This window comes from Tupaia chinensis, unplaced genomic scaffold (assembly GCF_000334495.1).
Source record: "Tupaia chinensis unplaced genomic scaffold, TupChi_1.0 Scaffold000098_2, whole genome shotgun sequence".
NCBI lineage: Eukaryota > Metazoa > Chordata > Mammalia > Scandentia > Tupaiidae > Tupaia > Tupaia belangeri.
In genome coordinates, this window is record NW_006159561.1 from 2,715,107 (window position 1) to 2,731,625 (window position 16,519).

General features: G+C 40.8%; 1 protein-coding gene across 1 annotated transcript in view; it reads right to left on the minus strand.

The window, feature by feature from the left end:
• Nucleotides 1-16,519, minus strand: part of DCC (DCC netrin 1 receptor) — a 521,919-nt gene that overhangs the window by 384,434 nt on the left and 120,966 nt on the right. The window contains exon 4 of the mRNA XM_027769938.1: nt 1,027-1,181. Coding sequence (XP_027625739.1) covers nt 1,027-1,181 — 155 coding nt within the window. The remainder of the gene's footprint in view (nt 1-1,026; nt 1,182-16,519) is intronic.

Consider the following 16,519-nt stretch of genomic DNA (forward strand, 5'->3'; position numbering starts at 1 on the left):
TAGGCAAGTGCTTTTCCTTTGAAAAAAGTTTGTTTTTTTTTTTTTTTTTTTTACTTTTTTTAGAGAGAAATTATTGCCATAGGGAGTGTGTGTTTGCTGGAGAGAGAAAGCGAGAAATCACCCCCTGGGGGATGCCCATGCCACATTCTCTTCTCCTCTGTTCTCCTCTTCAGATCATGGGTGTGCATGCATATCCTCCAGTATGAGTTTCAAGTTACTGAGTCTGGGACTTAGACTGCAGTCAATTACATGGGAGTTCAGCGACATAACCATTACACCATGCGCTGGTCCCCCCAAGTAGCTTAATATGGTGTTAGAGCATGGTGGAACTGTTCAGTAGACACTCTCTCTTAATATTGCTAGCATCTCAGCTCACTGTTGGTAAGTGCAAACATACACTGAAGATATTCAGTGAATGTTTAAGTTCTTTAGCAAGTCCCTGTACATACAAGTTCTATGTCTTTTTTTCTATTGTTTTTACTTTTGCTGCTATACTCTTCAAAGACAAACTCAAAAAATTTGTAAAATCAATGGAGGAAGCTGAAACCCAGTAAGATGATGAAATACTGTTAGAATAAGTCACTTTCTTAGGAAATGAATATGTAGACTCAATGGATACTATTAAGACGTCATTATGGAAACATGCCCTAACTGAGAAGGCGATTTTGTTTAAAAAGTTACCTTACCTTTAAAAATTCTTCAGTTAAATACACCACATGGCGTCTGGGTTAACCATGGACTGTGTCATGGTTATACATGAGGTGTCACATAAGATAGAACCTCGGTGTATACAGAGCTATACCATCTAGGTGTGTACAAGTACACTCTGGTGTGTTCATACAATGACCGAATCACCTAACACCATATTAGAATGAATCCTCTTTACTAAGGGGCATGTGATTCTATGTTGCATAAAGAAAGCTTCCTTCTTTTTCATCACCTTGAAAAAAGTTCTATGAAAGAATGAAGGATACTGCAGACAAAATAAATACTTTCTAAATATGGCTCTTTCCTTTTCATACTCACACTCAGGCTGCGTGGCCACCTTGATGGGTTGAGAACTCTCCCCAGGTCCCCACTCATTGTAGGCGACCACTCGGAAGGTGTACATGGCTTCAGGCTTCAGGTTTCCCACAGTAAGCTGAAGGGATCCAGGCTGGGTTGTATTCAATGCTCGTTCCCTGGAAAATCAAAGTTGCATAGAAAGCTTATTCTTTTTTTTTTTTAATGAAGGATTTCTTTAATTTTATGTATTCATTCATTTACTTTAATTTGACCAGAGAAAAACACAGAGAGAGAGAGAGAAGGAAAGAAGGCACCAGGTCTGGGACTCCAACCACGGTTGGCCATGAAGGAGTGTCCAGAGCCTTAACCACACCGCCACCTGATGGCTCCTAAAAAACAAACAAACAAAAACAACAACAAAAAACTTACTCTAAACTGAATAGTTTTAGTCAGAAACCTTTACTTGATGTGTAAGGGTAGTAAGTAGAACCAAAAGGTGGATACCTCATTTAATGAGGACCCTGGGACATAATTCAAGGCTGTAAAGGCTTACTATGAGAAATAAATTAACAAATAAATGTTGCAAGGTGTCTGGAGAGTTCAGGTTTACCCACATGTCATTGTTAGTGAAACTTGCAAACTAAAGTCTTTTGTCTTGACACTTTAAAATTTAGTATTCAAAACTCATGACAAACCAAGAGCTATTAAAATAAGAAACAACTGCAAAGTAAACAGGAAGATGCATTTTGTAAACATCCCGCTACTGGCAGAAATCAAGGTTTTGATTATTCCACAAATTGGTCTTTGTCAGTGATGCCAACAAATGCACTTATGCATTTTCTTTCATTATGTAAAAGAAAAACCCAGATGCTCAGTGTTCCTATGTCTAGAGCTCCAGTTCCTGTGGATACTTTAAGGGCAATTAAAAAAAGAAAGTATATTCCTTTCTGCATGAAAAAGAAACTATAACACAAGTCTGCTTGTCTTGCTCTTCAAGACACAACCATATTTGTTCAATATATTTACCAAACAAAGTTTTTGCTCTCTTGCAAACAAATAATTAATCTGCTGATCATGATGTTATTTACAGTACATATTAAGAGAAGATAAACCCATTGGGTATGAATATTGACATTTAAGAAATGAGAAATACCAAAGAATTCTTTAATAAAGGACACATATGAGACCAGCGGATGGCAAAGAGGTTACATCACTGGACTCCCAGTTGGCTGACAGAGGTTTGAGTCCTAGATCCATGTTTCTTTTTTTTTTTTTTTTTGGAGAGGTTTTCACTATAGGGCGCGTGCGCTCGCCAGACAGACAGAGACATAGAGACAGAAAGGGAGAAATCACCCCCCAGGGGGGATGGTCACGCCGCAATCTCTTCTCCTTCATTCTCCTCTCGGGATCTTGGGCATGCATACACACGCGCCCGGCGTGAGTTTTAAGCCACTGGGTCCAGGACACGAACCACGGTCGACTACGTCGGAGTCCAGCTACATAGCCATTATGCTAACTGCTGGTTCCCAAGATCCATGGTTTGAAAGTAACACCCAGCATGCGCATTTATGTTCCCAATATCCCAGGAGGAGAATAGAGAAGGGATTGTGGTGTGACCCTCCCCTGTGGGGGGTGGTTTCTCATTTTCCCTCTCACTGTCTCTATCTCTCTCTTTCTCTGGCGAGTGTGCATGCTTCAAGGCAAAAACCTCTTAAAATTAAATTTAAAAATTTAAAAAGTAAAGGACACACATGATCTAGGTCTTCTGGACATTCTACATATCCTCAGTAGACTTTAACATGCAAATGAAGAAGGAACTTCAAAGCTACTCATTGATCATTTCTCTTGTGACTCAGAGGAATTGTATGTGCCTTTTGTTTTTGTATGTCAGTTTTGTTTCATTTTTAGAGATGTTTAAAACAAAACTTATTTTTCTGACAAGGCTACTTGGGCTTTCAAGAAGAAAAATAAATAGAAACAGAGGTTCCTATGGGTATATAAAATGTGATTTCTGGGCATAGGCACACTTTTTGTTTGTTTGTTTGTTTCTCCCATAGGGCATGTGTGCTCCCTAGAGAGAGACAGAGAGACAGAAAGAAATCACCCTGTGGGGGAATGGGCACATTGGAATCACTTCCTTTCCATTCTCCTCTTGGGATTTTGGGCATGCACACACATACGACTGGCATGAACGTCAAGCCCCAAATCTGGACTCAAACCATGGTCAGTCATGAGAGAGTCCACTGCCTTAACCACCACACCACCACTGGCTCCATATACACTCTCAACAGTATTGATAAGGAGGAGACTGGCTGGCTCATGCTCAAACCCAAAGTGCCGTCTCCCTGAAGTCTAGAAGAGGCCTTGTGATTGTATCTAGCCAATGAGACTAAGTGTGTGTGCCATGTGCTGATTCCAGGCCCAGCTAAAAATGACCACATAGGTCATTTTTCTTTCACCTGTGGGCTTGAAGTAGGGAAGCATGATGACCTTGAAGCCATGTATTGGAGGATCAAGGGTCCAAAATTGATAAGAATTCAGGAGGAAAGCTGGGAAAATAACTGTTTGCTAATCAGGGGCATCCTTTTTATAACTCACGGGGTTAGAAATAGTTTCAAACCATTATACTTTTGTAGGGTTTGTAGTAGTAATTAGCATTATTTTATTTAGCACCATTTGTAATTAAAATATATATCCTGGGTGGTTGCCAGTGACTGAGGCGGGAGGGAAAGGAAAGTTACTGTTTAACAGGTACAGAGTTTTAATTGGAAAAGATGGAAAACTTCTGTGGACAGATGGTGGTGACAGTAGCATAACAAAAGGAATACACTTAATGGCACAAACCACGCTTAAAAATTGCCACAACTATAAATATTATGCTGTGTATATTTTGCCACAATAAAGATAAAGCAGCCTGTAGTCTGAGGGTTAGGTACTCATTTTGCAGTCCCAGATTAAGTCACTAGATTCAATAGCACCCTAAGGCAGGTATGGGTAAGACACATCAGGTGTCACACTGCCATAGTCTACCAAACTACGGTCATTGAGGCCAGCAAGTTGCCTTTTTCTTTCTTTCTTTTTTGAGAGATATTTGCTATAGGGCACAAGCACTCTCCAGAGAAACAGAAAGACAGAAAGCAAGAAACCACTTCCTATCCTTTCTCCATTCTCCACTTTGGGCACACACACACACACACACACACACACACACAGAGTGATTCTCAAGCCACTGGGTCTGTGGCTCAAACTGCAGTCGACCACGTGGGAGTCAGAGTCTTAGCCATTATGCCACCTGCTGGTCTCCAGAAAGTTGCATTTTAGAAGAAATTCCTCCTGATCAAATTGTATGCCTCAGTGTAGGTAGCTCGATGGGATGAAAAACTTGGATGCAAGGATTTTTAAATGTTATTAAGTCATTTTCTTTTAGCAGAAGAATTTTCACATACAGAGCTTCATGTACTCCTTTGATATAGATAGGCTATATTTTACAGATTAAAATGACATTTAAAGACACAATATGATGTTTTTGAAGGACTCACAGTTAATGGGTATCAGTTAAAATGATATCTGAGGTTCGTTCTCCAAATGCAGTATTGGTAGTGTTCAATAATAGTGGGAGGGAATCAGCAGTTAACGTAGTGGCTATGTCGCTAGACTCCCATGTAGTCGACTGTGGTTCGCGTCCCGGACCCGGTGGCTTAAAACTCACACCGGGCGTGTGTGTGTGCATTCCCAAGATCCCGAGAGGAGAATGGAGGAGAAGGGATTGCGGCGTGACCATCCCCCCTTGGGGGTGATTTCTCGCTTTCTGTCTCTATGTCTCTCTCTGTCTGTCTGGCGAGTGCACATGCCCTATAGCGAAAACCTCTCCCCCCAAAATAAATAAATAAATAAATAGTGGGAAAATCAGACTTATTTGGATTTTAGTTATTTTGGGTAGAAGATATAGAGCCCTAAAAGGAAAGAAGGGACAGTGGACATTCAGAGACTCCTGAGGGAGTGAATTTGTCTATTATCTGTTAAGAATCATTTCATGGTGTCTTTTCTCTGTCTGAAACTATATTGTTGTCAAAGGTCATATTTGCAAATCACACTGCATGGGTCTCTATAAGGAAGAATGGTTTTCATAATTGATTTTATTCTTATAACTACTAAATGGTATGGGTAAAATAACTGTGTTCCAGGTCATGCTGAGTGTTACCCTTTGAACAGGCATTTATCAAAGGACAAAGAAGAAAAAAACAACTGGGCATGGCCAGGTAAAAATGTTCAAGATCATCTAATGAAGATATCACTTACATATGAAAGAGGGTTTTGGACTTTGTAATAGGGAAGAGGGTTTTGGGTTCTTCTAATCTCTAGCAGCCACTAAAAAGTATCCAAAATAACAATAGTCATGGAAAAAATTATTTTCATTGAGACAGAACTGATACTTCCTCATTCTTTATACAAAGTGTGAACAAAGCATCTTTTAAAAAAATGCTTCTGGGAACCAGCAGTTATTGTAATGGCTATGTCGCTGGACTCCCACGTAGTCGACTGCGGTTCGAGTTCCGGACCCAGTGGCTTAAAACTCACGCCGGGCACGTGTGCGTGCGTGCCCAAGATCCCGAGAGGAGAATGGAGGAGAAGGGATTGCAGCATGATCATTCCCCCCTGGGGGGGGGGATTTCTCGCTTTCTGTCTCTATGTCTCTCTCAGTCTTTCTGGCACGCGCATGTGCCCTATAGCAAAAACCTCTCCAAAAAAGAAAAAAATGCTTCTGTGGTATTTTCTATGGTTTAAGTGTATCCCTGAAAGTTCATGTGGGCTCTGCCTATGAATGAATTAAAGTTGTTATCATGGGACTGAGTCAGCCCCCTCAAGAGCAGGTAGTTTTCTTAAAAGTATAAACTTTGGGCTGGCTGGTGGTATGGTGGTTAAGGGCACTGGATTCCCACATGGTCAACTGTAGTTCAAGTCCCAGGTCTGACGGCTTGCTTTCTCACTTTTCTTTTCTCTCTCTCTCAGCCTGTCCCTCTCTGGTCAAATTAAAATAAACAAACAAATAAATAAATTTAAATAAAATAATTCTTAAAAAAAAAGTATGAATCTGTCCCTCTTCCTCTTCTCTCTACAATGCTCCCCTGCCCTTCCACTTTCTGCCTTAGACTTCCAAGCCTTCGGAACTGCAAGAAATTTATTATTATTATTATTATTATTTTTATTATGATTATTATAAATTACCCAGTGTGTGGTATTCTCTTATAGCAACACAAAATAGACTAAACTATTATCTAATCTATAAAATATAATCTAAGCAAATACACTGTGCTTGTTCTACAAACCCAGATTAAAGATAATCCCTAGGCTCCTCCCAACCACGTGCTGTACTGTCCTGGACTGGGCACTCATCTCTTCAATGTAGGCTCTTAATGGTTTTAAACAGTGATCTAATCAAAATATTTTAATTTTATGTGCCACTTTTCAGAAACCTGCTTAACATGTAAGTGAGTTTACATCAAATCGCTGTGTAGGCCATGGTGCAGCATTAGGGTGGGATAAAGCAGTGATTGTTGTTTGAGGCTTTCACACTTACCTATCTGAGTCTAGATTTTTCAAGTGCAAAATAGGTGCTAAAATATTTACCTCAGTGTCTGAAACAATGCAATGAGAGACTGTTCTGGTGAGCACGCATGCCCTATGCAAAAACTTAAAAAAGCAAAACAAAACCAAAACACATCTAAAGCAGTAGGCGTGGCATGGTGCTCAATGTGGCATCTTCCCTAAATGGCAGTGGTGGCTGTCATGTTGTATTTTGTATTATTTTCTAATTTTTGCCAGAGGGTGTGTGTGCTCACCAAAAAGAGGCAGAGAGAAGGAAAGAAAGTGAGAAAGCACACCCTCTGGGGCATGGTCACGATGCAATCCCTTCTCTTCCACCTCTTCCTCATTTTAAGATTCTGGACACACACGGACCATCTCACCCTCATTTTAAGATTCTGGGCACACACGCACATGATCTTGGCACATTTTCAAGTTGACAGGACTGGGAATAGAGCCGCAAGGTTGGGCATGTAGGATCCAGCCTTCCTAACCACTAGGCCACAGGTTGGGCCTGTTATTTTATTATAGAACAAAATAGCACCACAACTTTATATTTTAAAAAATGCTCTTGAGTTCAAAAAGGAGACTTTTCCACAAGGTATTTAGAACCCAAAATTTGATGAAAGAAAGAAATGAAAGGGATAACCATAAAGAAAAAGCTATATAAATAGGTTTTACTGACTTACAGGCATGCAAAAAACAAACAAACAAAAACTTGTTGAAATTTTCTATCATGCTGTGTTTGCAGAGATAAGTAAAAATAAAAAGAATAATCATAACTAGAGCTATTGAACACATTCCAATAATGAAAATTGTAATATTTTTAAAGGGCTGGGGACTTGGCTGGCCCGCACCAGAAAGGACTCAGAGAGCCCTGAGTATGTTAGCACAGCTCGACAGGCCTGTGATGCCTGAGGTCCCACTGGTGACAGGGCTTCTGCTGCCACACTGCTCTTTTACTTCCTTGGGACCTAGTGGGGTGACATCAAACTGCTAAAGTGATAGAAATGCATTCTGAGAAAATGGCATTTCCTACTGTGTCGTCCTTCACAGATTTGTTCAGTTACAAGCCCCCAAGACTCTCAAGAGGTTTTAGATCAGGCTTTAATAGCTGTAAACAAAACATCACAAAGCATTTCCCAACAAGAAAGTAAAAGCTGAGTTTGGAAGGGCAGTTTATTACTCTGGGTTTCTCTAGTCCCACAATGGGCCAACACCAGTCACCTCAAGTAATTAAACTCTCCCTAATCTCCACGTTGAAGCAGTTAGTAATTAAGGATTTTCTCTCTCCTTATTCTAGTCCACACTCCTCTGTAAATGGGCAGATAAGCTGGGATCTGAAGAAAAGAGACAGTGGATGTGAGAAGTATGCCCAAGTGCTGTGTTGGGGTGCTCTGCCGTCACGTGCTGGCTACTCCAGGGGAAGCAGCAGGGGCCTAGGCCTCCCACCTCTCTGTAAAGTTCCTTCCTGTAACTGAAGATGTAATTGCCTTTCCAATCCGCAGAGCTCAAAGTCACAGACTGGAACAGAAGCTATATTGTCAGTGGTAGCTCTAGCCCCCACTTCCGTTTCCCCTGACTGAGTGGGTAGTGTGAGGTTCGGCCAGATTCAGGGTGAGTTGACAGAAGTAAGGGAACAAATCAGCTGTGACCTCTAGAATCCATTCAGTGTAAATTCATTCACCGAAAACCCACAGAGGACCCCACAGCACAGCCATTAAGCATTGTGCGCTGGAGCCAGATTCTGTGAGCCAACCACGGTTTGAATCAAGGTCCCAAAGGCTTGAAAAACGTGCAAGGTGTTGGTGTGCATGGCCAAACTCCTGACAAGAGGAGAAAAAGAGGTAAAGGGATTGCTGCATGACCACACCCGCTTGGCAAGTTCGCTCCATCTGGTGAGTGTGCAAACCTTCGGACAACAACAACACAAATCCACAAGCACCAAACATAAAGTTTGACTCCTCCTGCTGACTGGGAAAAACTCTAGGCAACTTGCTCTCATTTACTTTGATAAGATTACAGCAAGAGTTAGTGAATAAGAACTTCAGGGGCCAGCAGGTGGCATGATAATTAAAGCACTGGATTCCCACATGGTTGACTATGGTTCGAGTCCTGGACCTGACAGCTTCTTTCTCACTTTTCTTCTCTCTAACTCTGTCTCTCTCTGGTCAAGTTAAAATGAATGAATGAATGAATGAATAAATAAATAAAGCCAGTGGTTTAGTAAGAATTCTTTCTCATGATTTTTAGTTCTAGGTACTTTGGGTTACCTGGTGAGGTTTCCTAGAAAATAACTGTTTCTGTTCTAAAAGTAATACGCATGTCAGCGGAGGAACTCTTCTTAGCCACTGACACATTCCGAGGCATAAAGGCAAGTGTAGTGGCATGGGATGTACCTTGTTCAAGTTTCTTTAAAGCCTGACTCTAGGGGCCAGCAGGTGGTATGGAGGTTAAGGCACTGAATTTTCACAAGGGTGACCATGGTTCAAGTCCCAGTTTCATGCCACTTGGTGGCATTAAATTCATATTGTGTGTGTGTGTGTGTGTGTGTGTGTGCACGCACACGTACACATGCGTGCACACATGCCCAAAAGCCTAAGAGGAGAAAGGATGAAAAGGACTGTGGCATGGTCACCCCCCTAGGGGATGATTTCTCACTTTCCCTCTCTCTGTCTCCCTCTGGTGAGCAAATGTGCCCTATAGCAAAAGTCAAAACAATAACCACAGAAACAATCAACACCCCAAAAACCTGACTCTGCTTATGCTGTGGTCTCTGTTTTAATAATAGCTTTTCCTAGATCTGTGTCATCTTCCCAGCTCTATTGACAGAGACAAAAGTCTCTAAGTGAGACTTTTGCTATAGGGCACATGTGCTCACTGGAGAGACAAAGACAGAGAGACAGAAAGTGAGAAATCAATCCCCAGGGGGATGGCCATGTAACGGTCCTTTCACCTCCATTCTCCTCCATTATCCTATCAGTATTTTGGGCATGCACATGTGCCCAGTATCTGGGACTCAAACCACAGTCAACTATGTGGGAGTCCAACAACATAAACATTATTCCATCTTCTGGTCCCAACAAAGATACTCTTTAACATAGGTCATCTGGTAAGGTGCTATCGACCACAGGAAGGTACACATCAAAGGTGTAGTTATGGGGTTGACAGACCATGTTCGTCAACCTCATACTGGCTGCTAGCCTGTGGTTAATACCTTCTCACCTCCTTAGAATAAGATCCAAAGACCGAGACATAAAGGCAAGTGCAGTGGCATGGGATGTACCTTGCTCAAGTTTCTTTAAAAACAAAGATCTTCCCAATGAGGCCCAAAGCTTTGCACACTCATCTACAAGGAGCCATCGTGCCCTACAACACCCATGCCCTTGTCTGCCTCTCAGCCTTTGCTCACTCTGCCATGCCTTGTCTTATTTTTGTTACAGTTTTATTGGCCTGGAATTGCCCCTTCGGAACTTACACATCCTTCTCTGGATGGCAAAAGCTGTTTCAAATGAAATCCAATTCAAATGCTATTCAATAGCTCTTCCCTGGTGGTCTGTCTGGTGGTTAGAATTCAGCCCTCTGAAATGCAATTCAAAAAAAAATTTTTTTTTTTTTGGAGAGGTTTTTGCTATAGGGCACATATGCTCGCCAGAAAAACAGAGAGAGAAAGAAAGACAGAAAGCGAGAAATCACCCCCCCCCAGGGGGGATGACCATGCCACAATCCCTTCTCTTCCATTCTCCTCTCAGGATCTTGGGCACGCACGCACAGGTGCCCGGCATGAGTTTTAAGCCTCCGGGTCTGGGACATAAACTGCAGTCGGCTACATGGGAATCCAGTGACATAGCCATTATGCTAATTGCTGGTCCCGCAATTCAAAATTTAACTCAAAAATTGTTTTGCTCTCTCCTGGCTGAAGCTTTGCTACCTTCATGTCCTCAGATTCCAGCAGCATGAGATGCTCATTCTTTTTTTTTTTTTTTTCATCACTCAGGGCATATACATTTACCAGCACGTATCACATTATGTTAACAAACATGACTGTCTCCTTGACTCAATTGTGAATTATTTTACAAAACAAGTCATATTTTATTCACACTTAGCATACACATCCACCTGGAATAAAGAATGGCTCTGTTGTTGGTGCTCAGAATTTTAAGAGTCAATCAATCAATCAATAAATATGAAACTTTTACGAAAATAATAACATGGGCCAGCAGATGGCGTGGTGGTTAAGGTGCTGGGCACTCCTACATGGCTAACCATAGTTCAAGTCCTGGACCTAGTAGCTTGCTTTCTCACTTACCCTCTCTTTCTTGCTTTGTCTCTCTCTGGTCAGATTAAAATAAATAAATGAATAAATAAATAATAAATAATTTTAAAAAGGAAAGAATAACATGAAATCTCCACATAGTATAATCTTCAACATTTCTGAGAAACTGGATTCTATTCTATTTTCCATCCCATTTAATTGGGTTATCTTTGGCATGCTACTTCACCTTCCTGGTTCTTGATTTCATTACATCAAAACTGAAAGATCAGTTCTAGTCAAATAGGCCTTTTTACTCCAATATTCTTTATTGAGAAGAGAAAATTACCTACCCATGCTTTTCTTGTATAGCTAAATTTAGCTTTATTTTTTGAGAGAGAGAGATTTTTGTTATAGGGCACCATGTGTTTGTCAGAGAGACAGAGACAGCGACAGAAGCAAGAAATCACTCCCCATGGCAGGCAGCCATGCCACAGTCCCTTCTCCTCCAGCTTCCTCCCAGGATTTTGGGCACACACACACACCAGGCACACAGCTTGAGTTTCAAACCACCAGGTTCAGGACTCAAATGGCGGTTGGCCATGTGGAAGTCCAGCAATGTAACCATTAGCATATTTTTAAATGGAAAATATTTTTAGTTTTTTAATATAGATCTCTTAACACTAGGCCACAGACTGACCTCTTCCAACATTTTCAGTGAAAATTCTTTCTTTCATTCTTTCTTTTAAATGTGCTAGACAGCGTGTGCACTTGCTGGAGAGAGTCTAAGACAGAGAAAAAGAGAAAGAGGGAAAATGATATGTCACCCCAACAAGTGGGATGGTCATGACACAATTCCTTCTCCTCCGCTCTCCTCTCAGGATTTTAGGCACACACACATACACGCTCAGGTGTTTTTCAAGGCTCCAGTTCAGGATTTGAACCACGCAGTCAGTCATGTGATTCAGCCTCCTTAATCACCATACCATTTGCTAGTCCTAAATTTAGCACTTGTTTTAACATTTCAGAAGTAAATAGAGTTTACAGATTAAATATAGTCCTGATTCTTTGTGGATCATTTGTAACAGCAAATCTTGTATACATTTTAACTAAATACTTACTGTCTTGTCAAGGTGTGGTCAGGTTGTTAACATTTAGTTACAGTGTGTGTTGAGTAACAGATGTTATCTTAAGTGTCAAAAGCTTAATTAGTTGCTATAAGGAGGAAGTGTTACATTTAATGTTCCTTTGTAGGGGGGGATTCTGTTACTTTTAATGAAAAGATGTAGCATTTCCCTTTATCCACTCCACCTTTTTTTTCTTTACAAATGCAAGAATGGTATGACAATGAAAAGACTTTAAAATGGAAATACAAAGTTTACTGGAATATGGCTCAAAGTGATAGCAATAATTGCATCTTTCTTATTATTTAAAATCACAGTTTTTGGGAATCAGTAATATTTTAGAAAGAAAAAGTTGTGAGGTACTTCCTTGATAGATTAAGTATAACAGGGACAAGAGATTGTCTTCTTGGTCAGAGATAGTTTTCATTCATTTTGGTTAAAAAATCCATTTTTTACTTGTTAAAAAGCATAGAACTAGAAATAGGCTTTTTAAAAATATACTCTCATATAATCTCTGCTTCAACGTCCTGTACCGTATTCAAGAGAGGAGTTACATAACAAAGGACTACTGCAGCAAAAGATACAAAGCTAGGCTTTTGCAAGAAAAAAATGTTTGGGGTTTCAAATTACTTATTTTGTTTAGATTCTGCCTCTGTCTCTAGGAATAAATACAATTCAGTTCTCAGTCCTCTTCTCATTCACTATTCTTTTATTCAATGATCTAAGACCAGTCTGAGGCAGAAGGCACAGGGTTTGACATTTTAGAGAGAAGGAAAGTCTCAGAGAGTAGGGCTAACTTCTCCAAGCTTTAAGTCCAGGCCAGAACGTGGTGTTTGGGATTGTTGAGTCGGGTTCTCCCCACGCACAATGCATTCCCTTCATGGATAACAAGCTTCAACGGCTGCAGAGTCCTCCACTCTGAAGAGCAGGGAAGGAATATGTAAACAGCGTGTTGAAAATGTAATGCACGGTGAATTCTAAAATGAATCCTCCGTGTCAATCATACAAAGCCGATCTCTAATCCCGAGCAGTGAGCTGAGGTTTTCTAAGGCAGCATAAAGCAGTGTAAAGCATACAGTGCTGCAAGCCGGAAGACCTGGCCCAGCCTTTGTTCTGCCACAGAAAAGCGTGTGACCTTGAACAAGTCAGGGGCTATCTTGGAGCCTTCCCTGCTTCATTTGCAAAATGAAGATACCAGTCCCTTATCTGCCTACCTCACAGTGTTATTGTGAGGATTAAATTGAATGATGCTCATAAAGTGTTTCGATTCTCTCATGTGAACTCCCACCATACTTTATATGTAGCTCTTTCAGGAAATCTCTTCGACTTTGTATGGTGCTGTGAAGAGGTCACTGGACTAGAAATCATGCATTTCAATCCTGGTTCTAATATTTACTACTTCTCTAGCTTCTTAGACGATGTATTTCAGTCTTTCTGAATAGAGGGAGGCATGGTTGTCTGCAAAGTGAGGATATCATAACTACCTTATCTGAGGATCAAATGGACTTACGCTCCTGAAAGCAACACAGTCCTCTGTAAATAACAGTCAGGAAACACCCCTGTATTTTTTTCATTTTCATTTCCAGCCCACACAATGACTGCACACAGCATCAGCTGTAAGAATAGGATTTTTTGGTACACTAGGAAAAAAGCAAGTGTGTGAGGCACATTTTCTGTCTTATTTTTTTTTGGGGGGGGGAGGTTTTTGCTATAGGGTGCGTGTGCTTGCCAGAGACAGAAAGTGAGAATCACCCCTCGGGGAGATGGCCACACCGCAATCCCTTCTCCTCCATTCTCCTCTTGAGATCTTGGGCACACACACACATGCACCCAGCGTGAGTTTAAGCCACTGGATCTGGGACTTGAACTGCAGTCAACTGCATGGGAGTCCAGCGACATAGCCATTATGCTAACTGCTGGTCCCCAGAGGCATGCTTTCTTAACTGTAGTTAACACTTATCACAACCTTACACATTAGGTACTATTACAATCCCACATGAGGAAACACAGTCACTAGCGATTGGCCAAAGTCCACACAGCTGATAAATTCGGAGCCAGGATTTAAACCCAGGCAGTTTAATTCCACAGCACGTGGCCTTAACCTCTCTGCTACAATTTGTCACACTCCATAGGTAACTTTAGATTCCCAAAAGGGTAGTATAATTTTTTTTATATATGTGTACAGTTCACTAGTGTATTAATAATGGTACTTGATTGATTCAAACAATCTTGGTCATCAAGTCAGAAACACATTAGAGTGAAACAGATCAAAGAGGTGCATGCCATAATTACGCAACTATGCAGAAAGCTTAGTGCTTTTCTAGGTTAATGGAATGAGGGCTGGAGGGAACCTGCTTTAGACTCAGGCCTACATTAAACCCCGATCCTGTGACTTATTAGCTGTATGACAGAGGTGCAAACTGCTGAAAGACTCATATGGATAATGTTTCGGTGTGAGGATTAAAAAAGAGAATTGATGGGGCCATCTCTGTGGCCTGGTGGTTGAGGCAGCCAGATCTTACATGGCCAGCTACACATTTGAGTCTCTGATCTGCTTACTTGAAAAACACTGGACGTGTATGCATGCATGCCCAAAATCCCAAAGAGCGATGGAGTAGGAAGGGTTGTGGCATGGCCATTCCCCATGGATGATGCTTTCTCCCCTCGCTTTCTCTCTCTCTCGGGGCATCACATGTCTTCTAGCAGCAAAATAATAATGAATAAATCCTTCATGCTTAGCTTGGTCCTGGGCACTGTAAGTGTTCAATAAACGCTTGCTGTCATTGTTGAGGCTATCTCTGTGACCTTGGGCATGAGCCTGGCTGACCCCATTCCCTGAGCATCAGTCTCTGACTGTCTAATAGCAGGCAGGGTATGACGTCAATGATCACTTTTAGTTCTAATGATTTTTTTAGGTCCCAGGAGGGGATAACTGGATATTTGTGAAGCCAGGACTTCCCTGTAAATTCTGGCTTTCAGATTTTGGAATGTATGATGCTGTCTGATTTATGAAATTAAACCAGCCCAAGGGGCTGGATAAAAAGTGTTAAATATAGCACTTGCATTACTGACACTGCTAACTAGTCAGACAAATTAATGATAATCTGAGCTAGAGTAATTTGCCTGAAAAAGTTACTGCTCATCTGAGGCAAATGTTAAATCCAGTACCTTTTGCAAAGCTATTGTGTTAAGAGCTAAGTAAACTTGCACAAATGTCACAGCTAACCACATAGAGACTTTGGCATGTATCTGATACTGTTGAGAGCCAGAAAACCCAAAGTTTATAGGGACACTGAGTCAAATTTCAATATCAATGTTTATGTTTTTCTCGATTAAAAACATTTTTATAGAGCTGCCTTCAGTTTATTCATCCTTCTCAACTGCAACTTACTTTACTGGTTAAGGAAAAATCTATTAAGAATATCACAACTCTTTTTCTGCCACCTTTATCCTATCAGTTCCAACCAGTAAATGTCTACATGGGCATGGTCCTAGACACTGGGCATGAGATAACGAATAAGAGCTGGTTGTGATCATCAGGGAAGGAAATAAAGCAGAAAACAGAAACGGAGGGTGCAAATGCCATGATTGTGATGTGATCAAAGTGAAGGGCAGGATAAAACATGAATGGAGGAATTATGACCTGGAAGATTATGGCTCTTCTCACAGTAACTGACTGCCCATTAAGGCTTCAATTTACAAATACCGAGAGTACCTGCCATGGATTAGGTATTGCTCATAAGTGCTAAGAATAGCTCAGTTGGAAATAAGACACTAAAAACATTCCTGCCCACATAAAGTTTATATTCCGGTGGGGAGGAAGGGAATAAAGGAAACGCCATTAATAAGAGGAAGGTAATAGAAAATACGGAGAAAAATTAGTTTGAATAAAGGTATAGGAGGGAGCTAGCGGTCAGGAAAGGGCTCTACAAGAAGGTCATATTCCAGTAGGCATTCTGCAGATAAGGAATGATTCGCATGGATTTCTGAGAGAGGAAAACCCTAGGCATACTGAAAGGCAAGTATAAAAGTCTCCAGGGAGGAGGTTTCTTGTTATATTCAGGAAACGGAAGGCAGTAGGACTGAAGAAAAGTGAGCAACTATGAGAAAAGAAAAAAATGGTAAGAGATGAGATTAGAGAAGTAAAAAGAGACCAGAGCAGGAAGGACTTTTGCTAATCATCTGAAGGAGGCAGGAAGACACTGGAGGGTTTGAGGGCAGAGAAAGGACACAATTTAACCTATGTTTCAAAACATTTACTCCAGCCTCTGTGGTACAAATAGACTTGAGAGCTCATTGCAATGGTTCAGATGAGATATGGTTGTACTTAAAAGAAGAGGTAAATGAAGTGGTAAGGTCCAGTATTTTATTATAAACATGTAAACATGATATAAAGCTAAATAGAATAATATGAAGAACTACATTATTCCTATTATCCAGCTCAAAACAACATATCGTAGCTAGTTTTCTGCAATATTTTATAGCAAATTCTAGATACAATATTATTTCCTGGATTCAGGTTATATTTTTTTTCTTTCTTTTTTTTTTTTTTTTT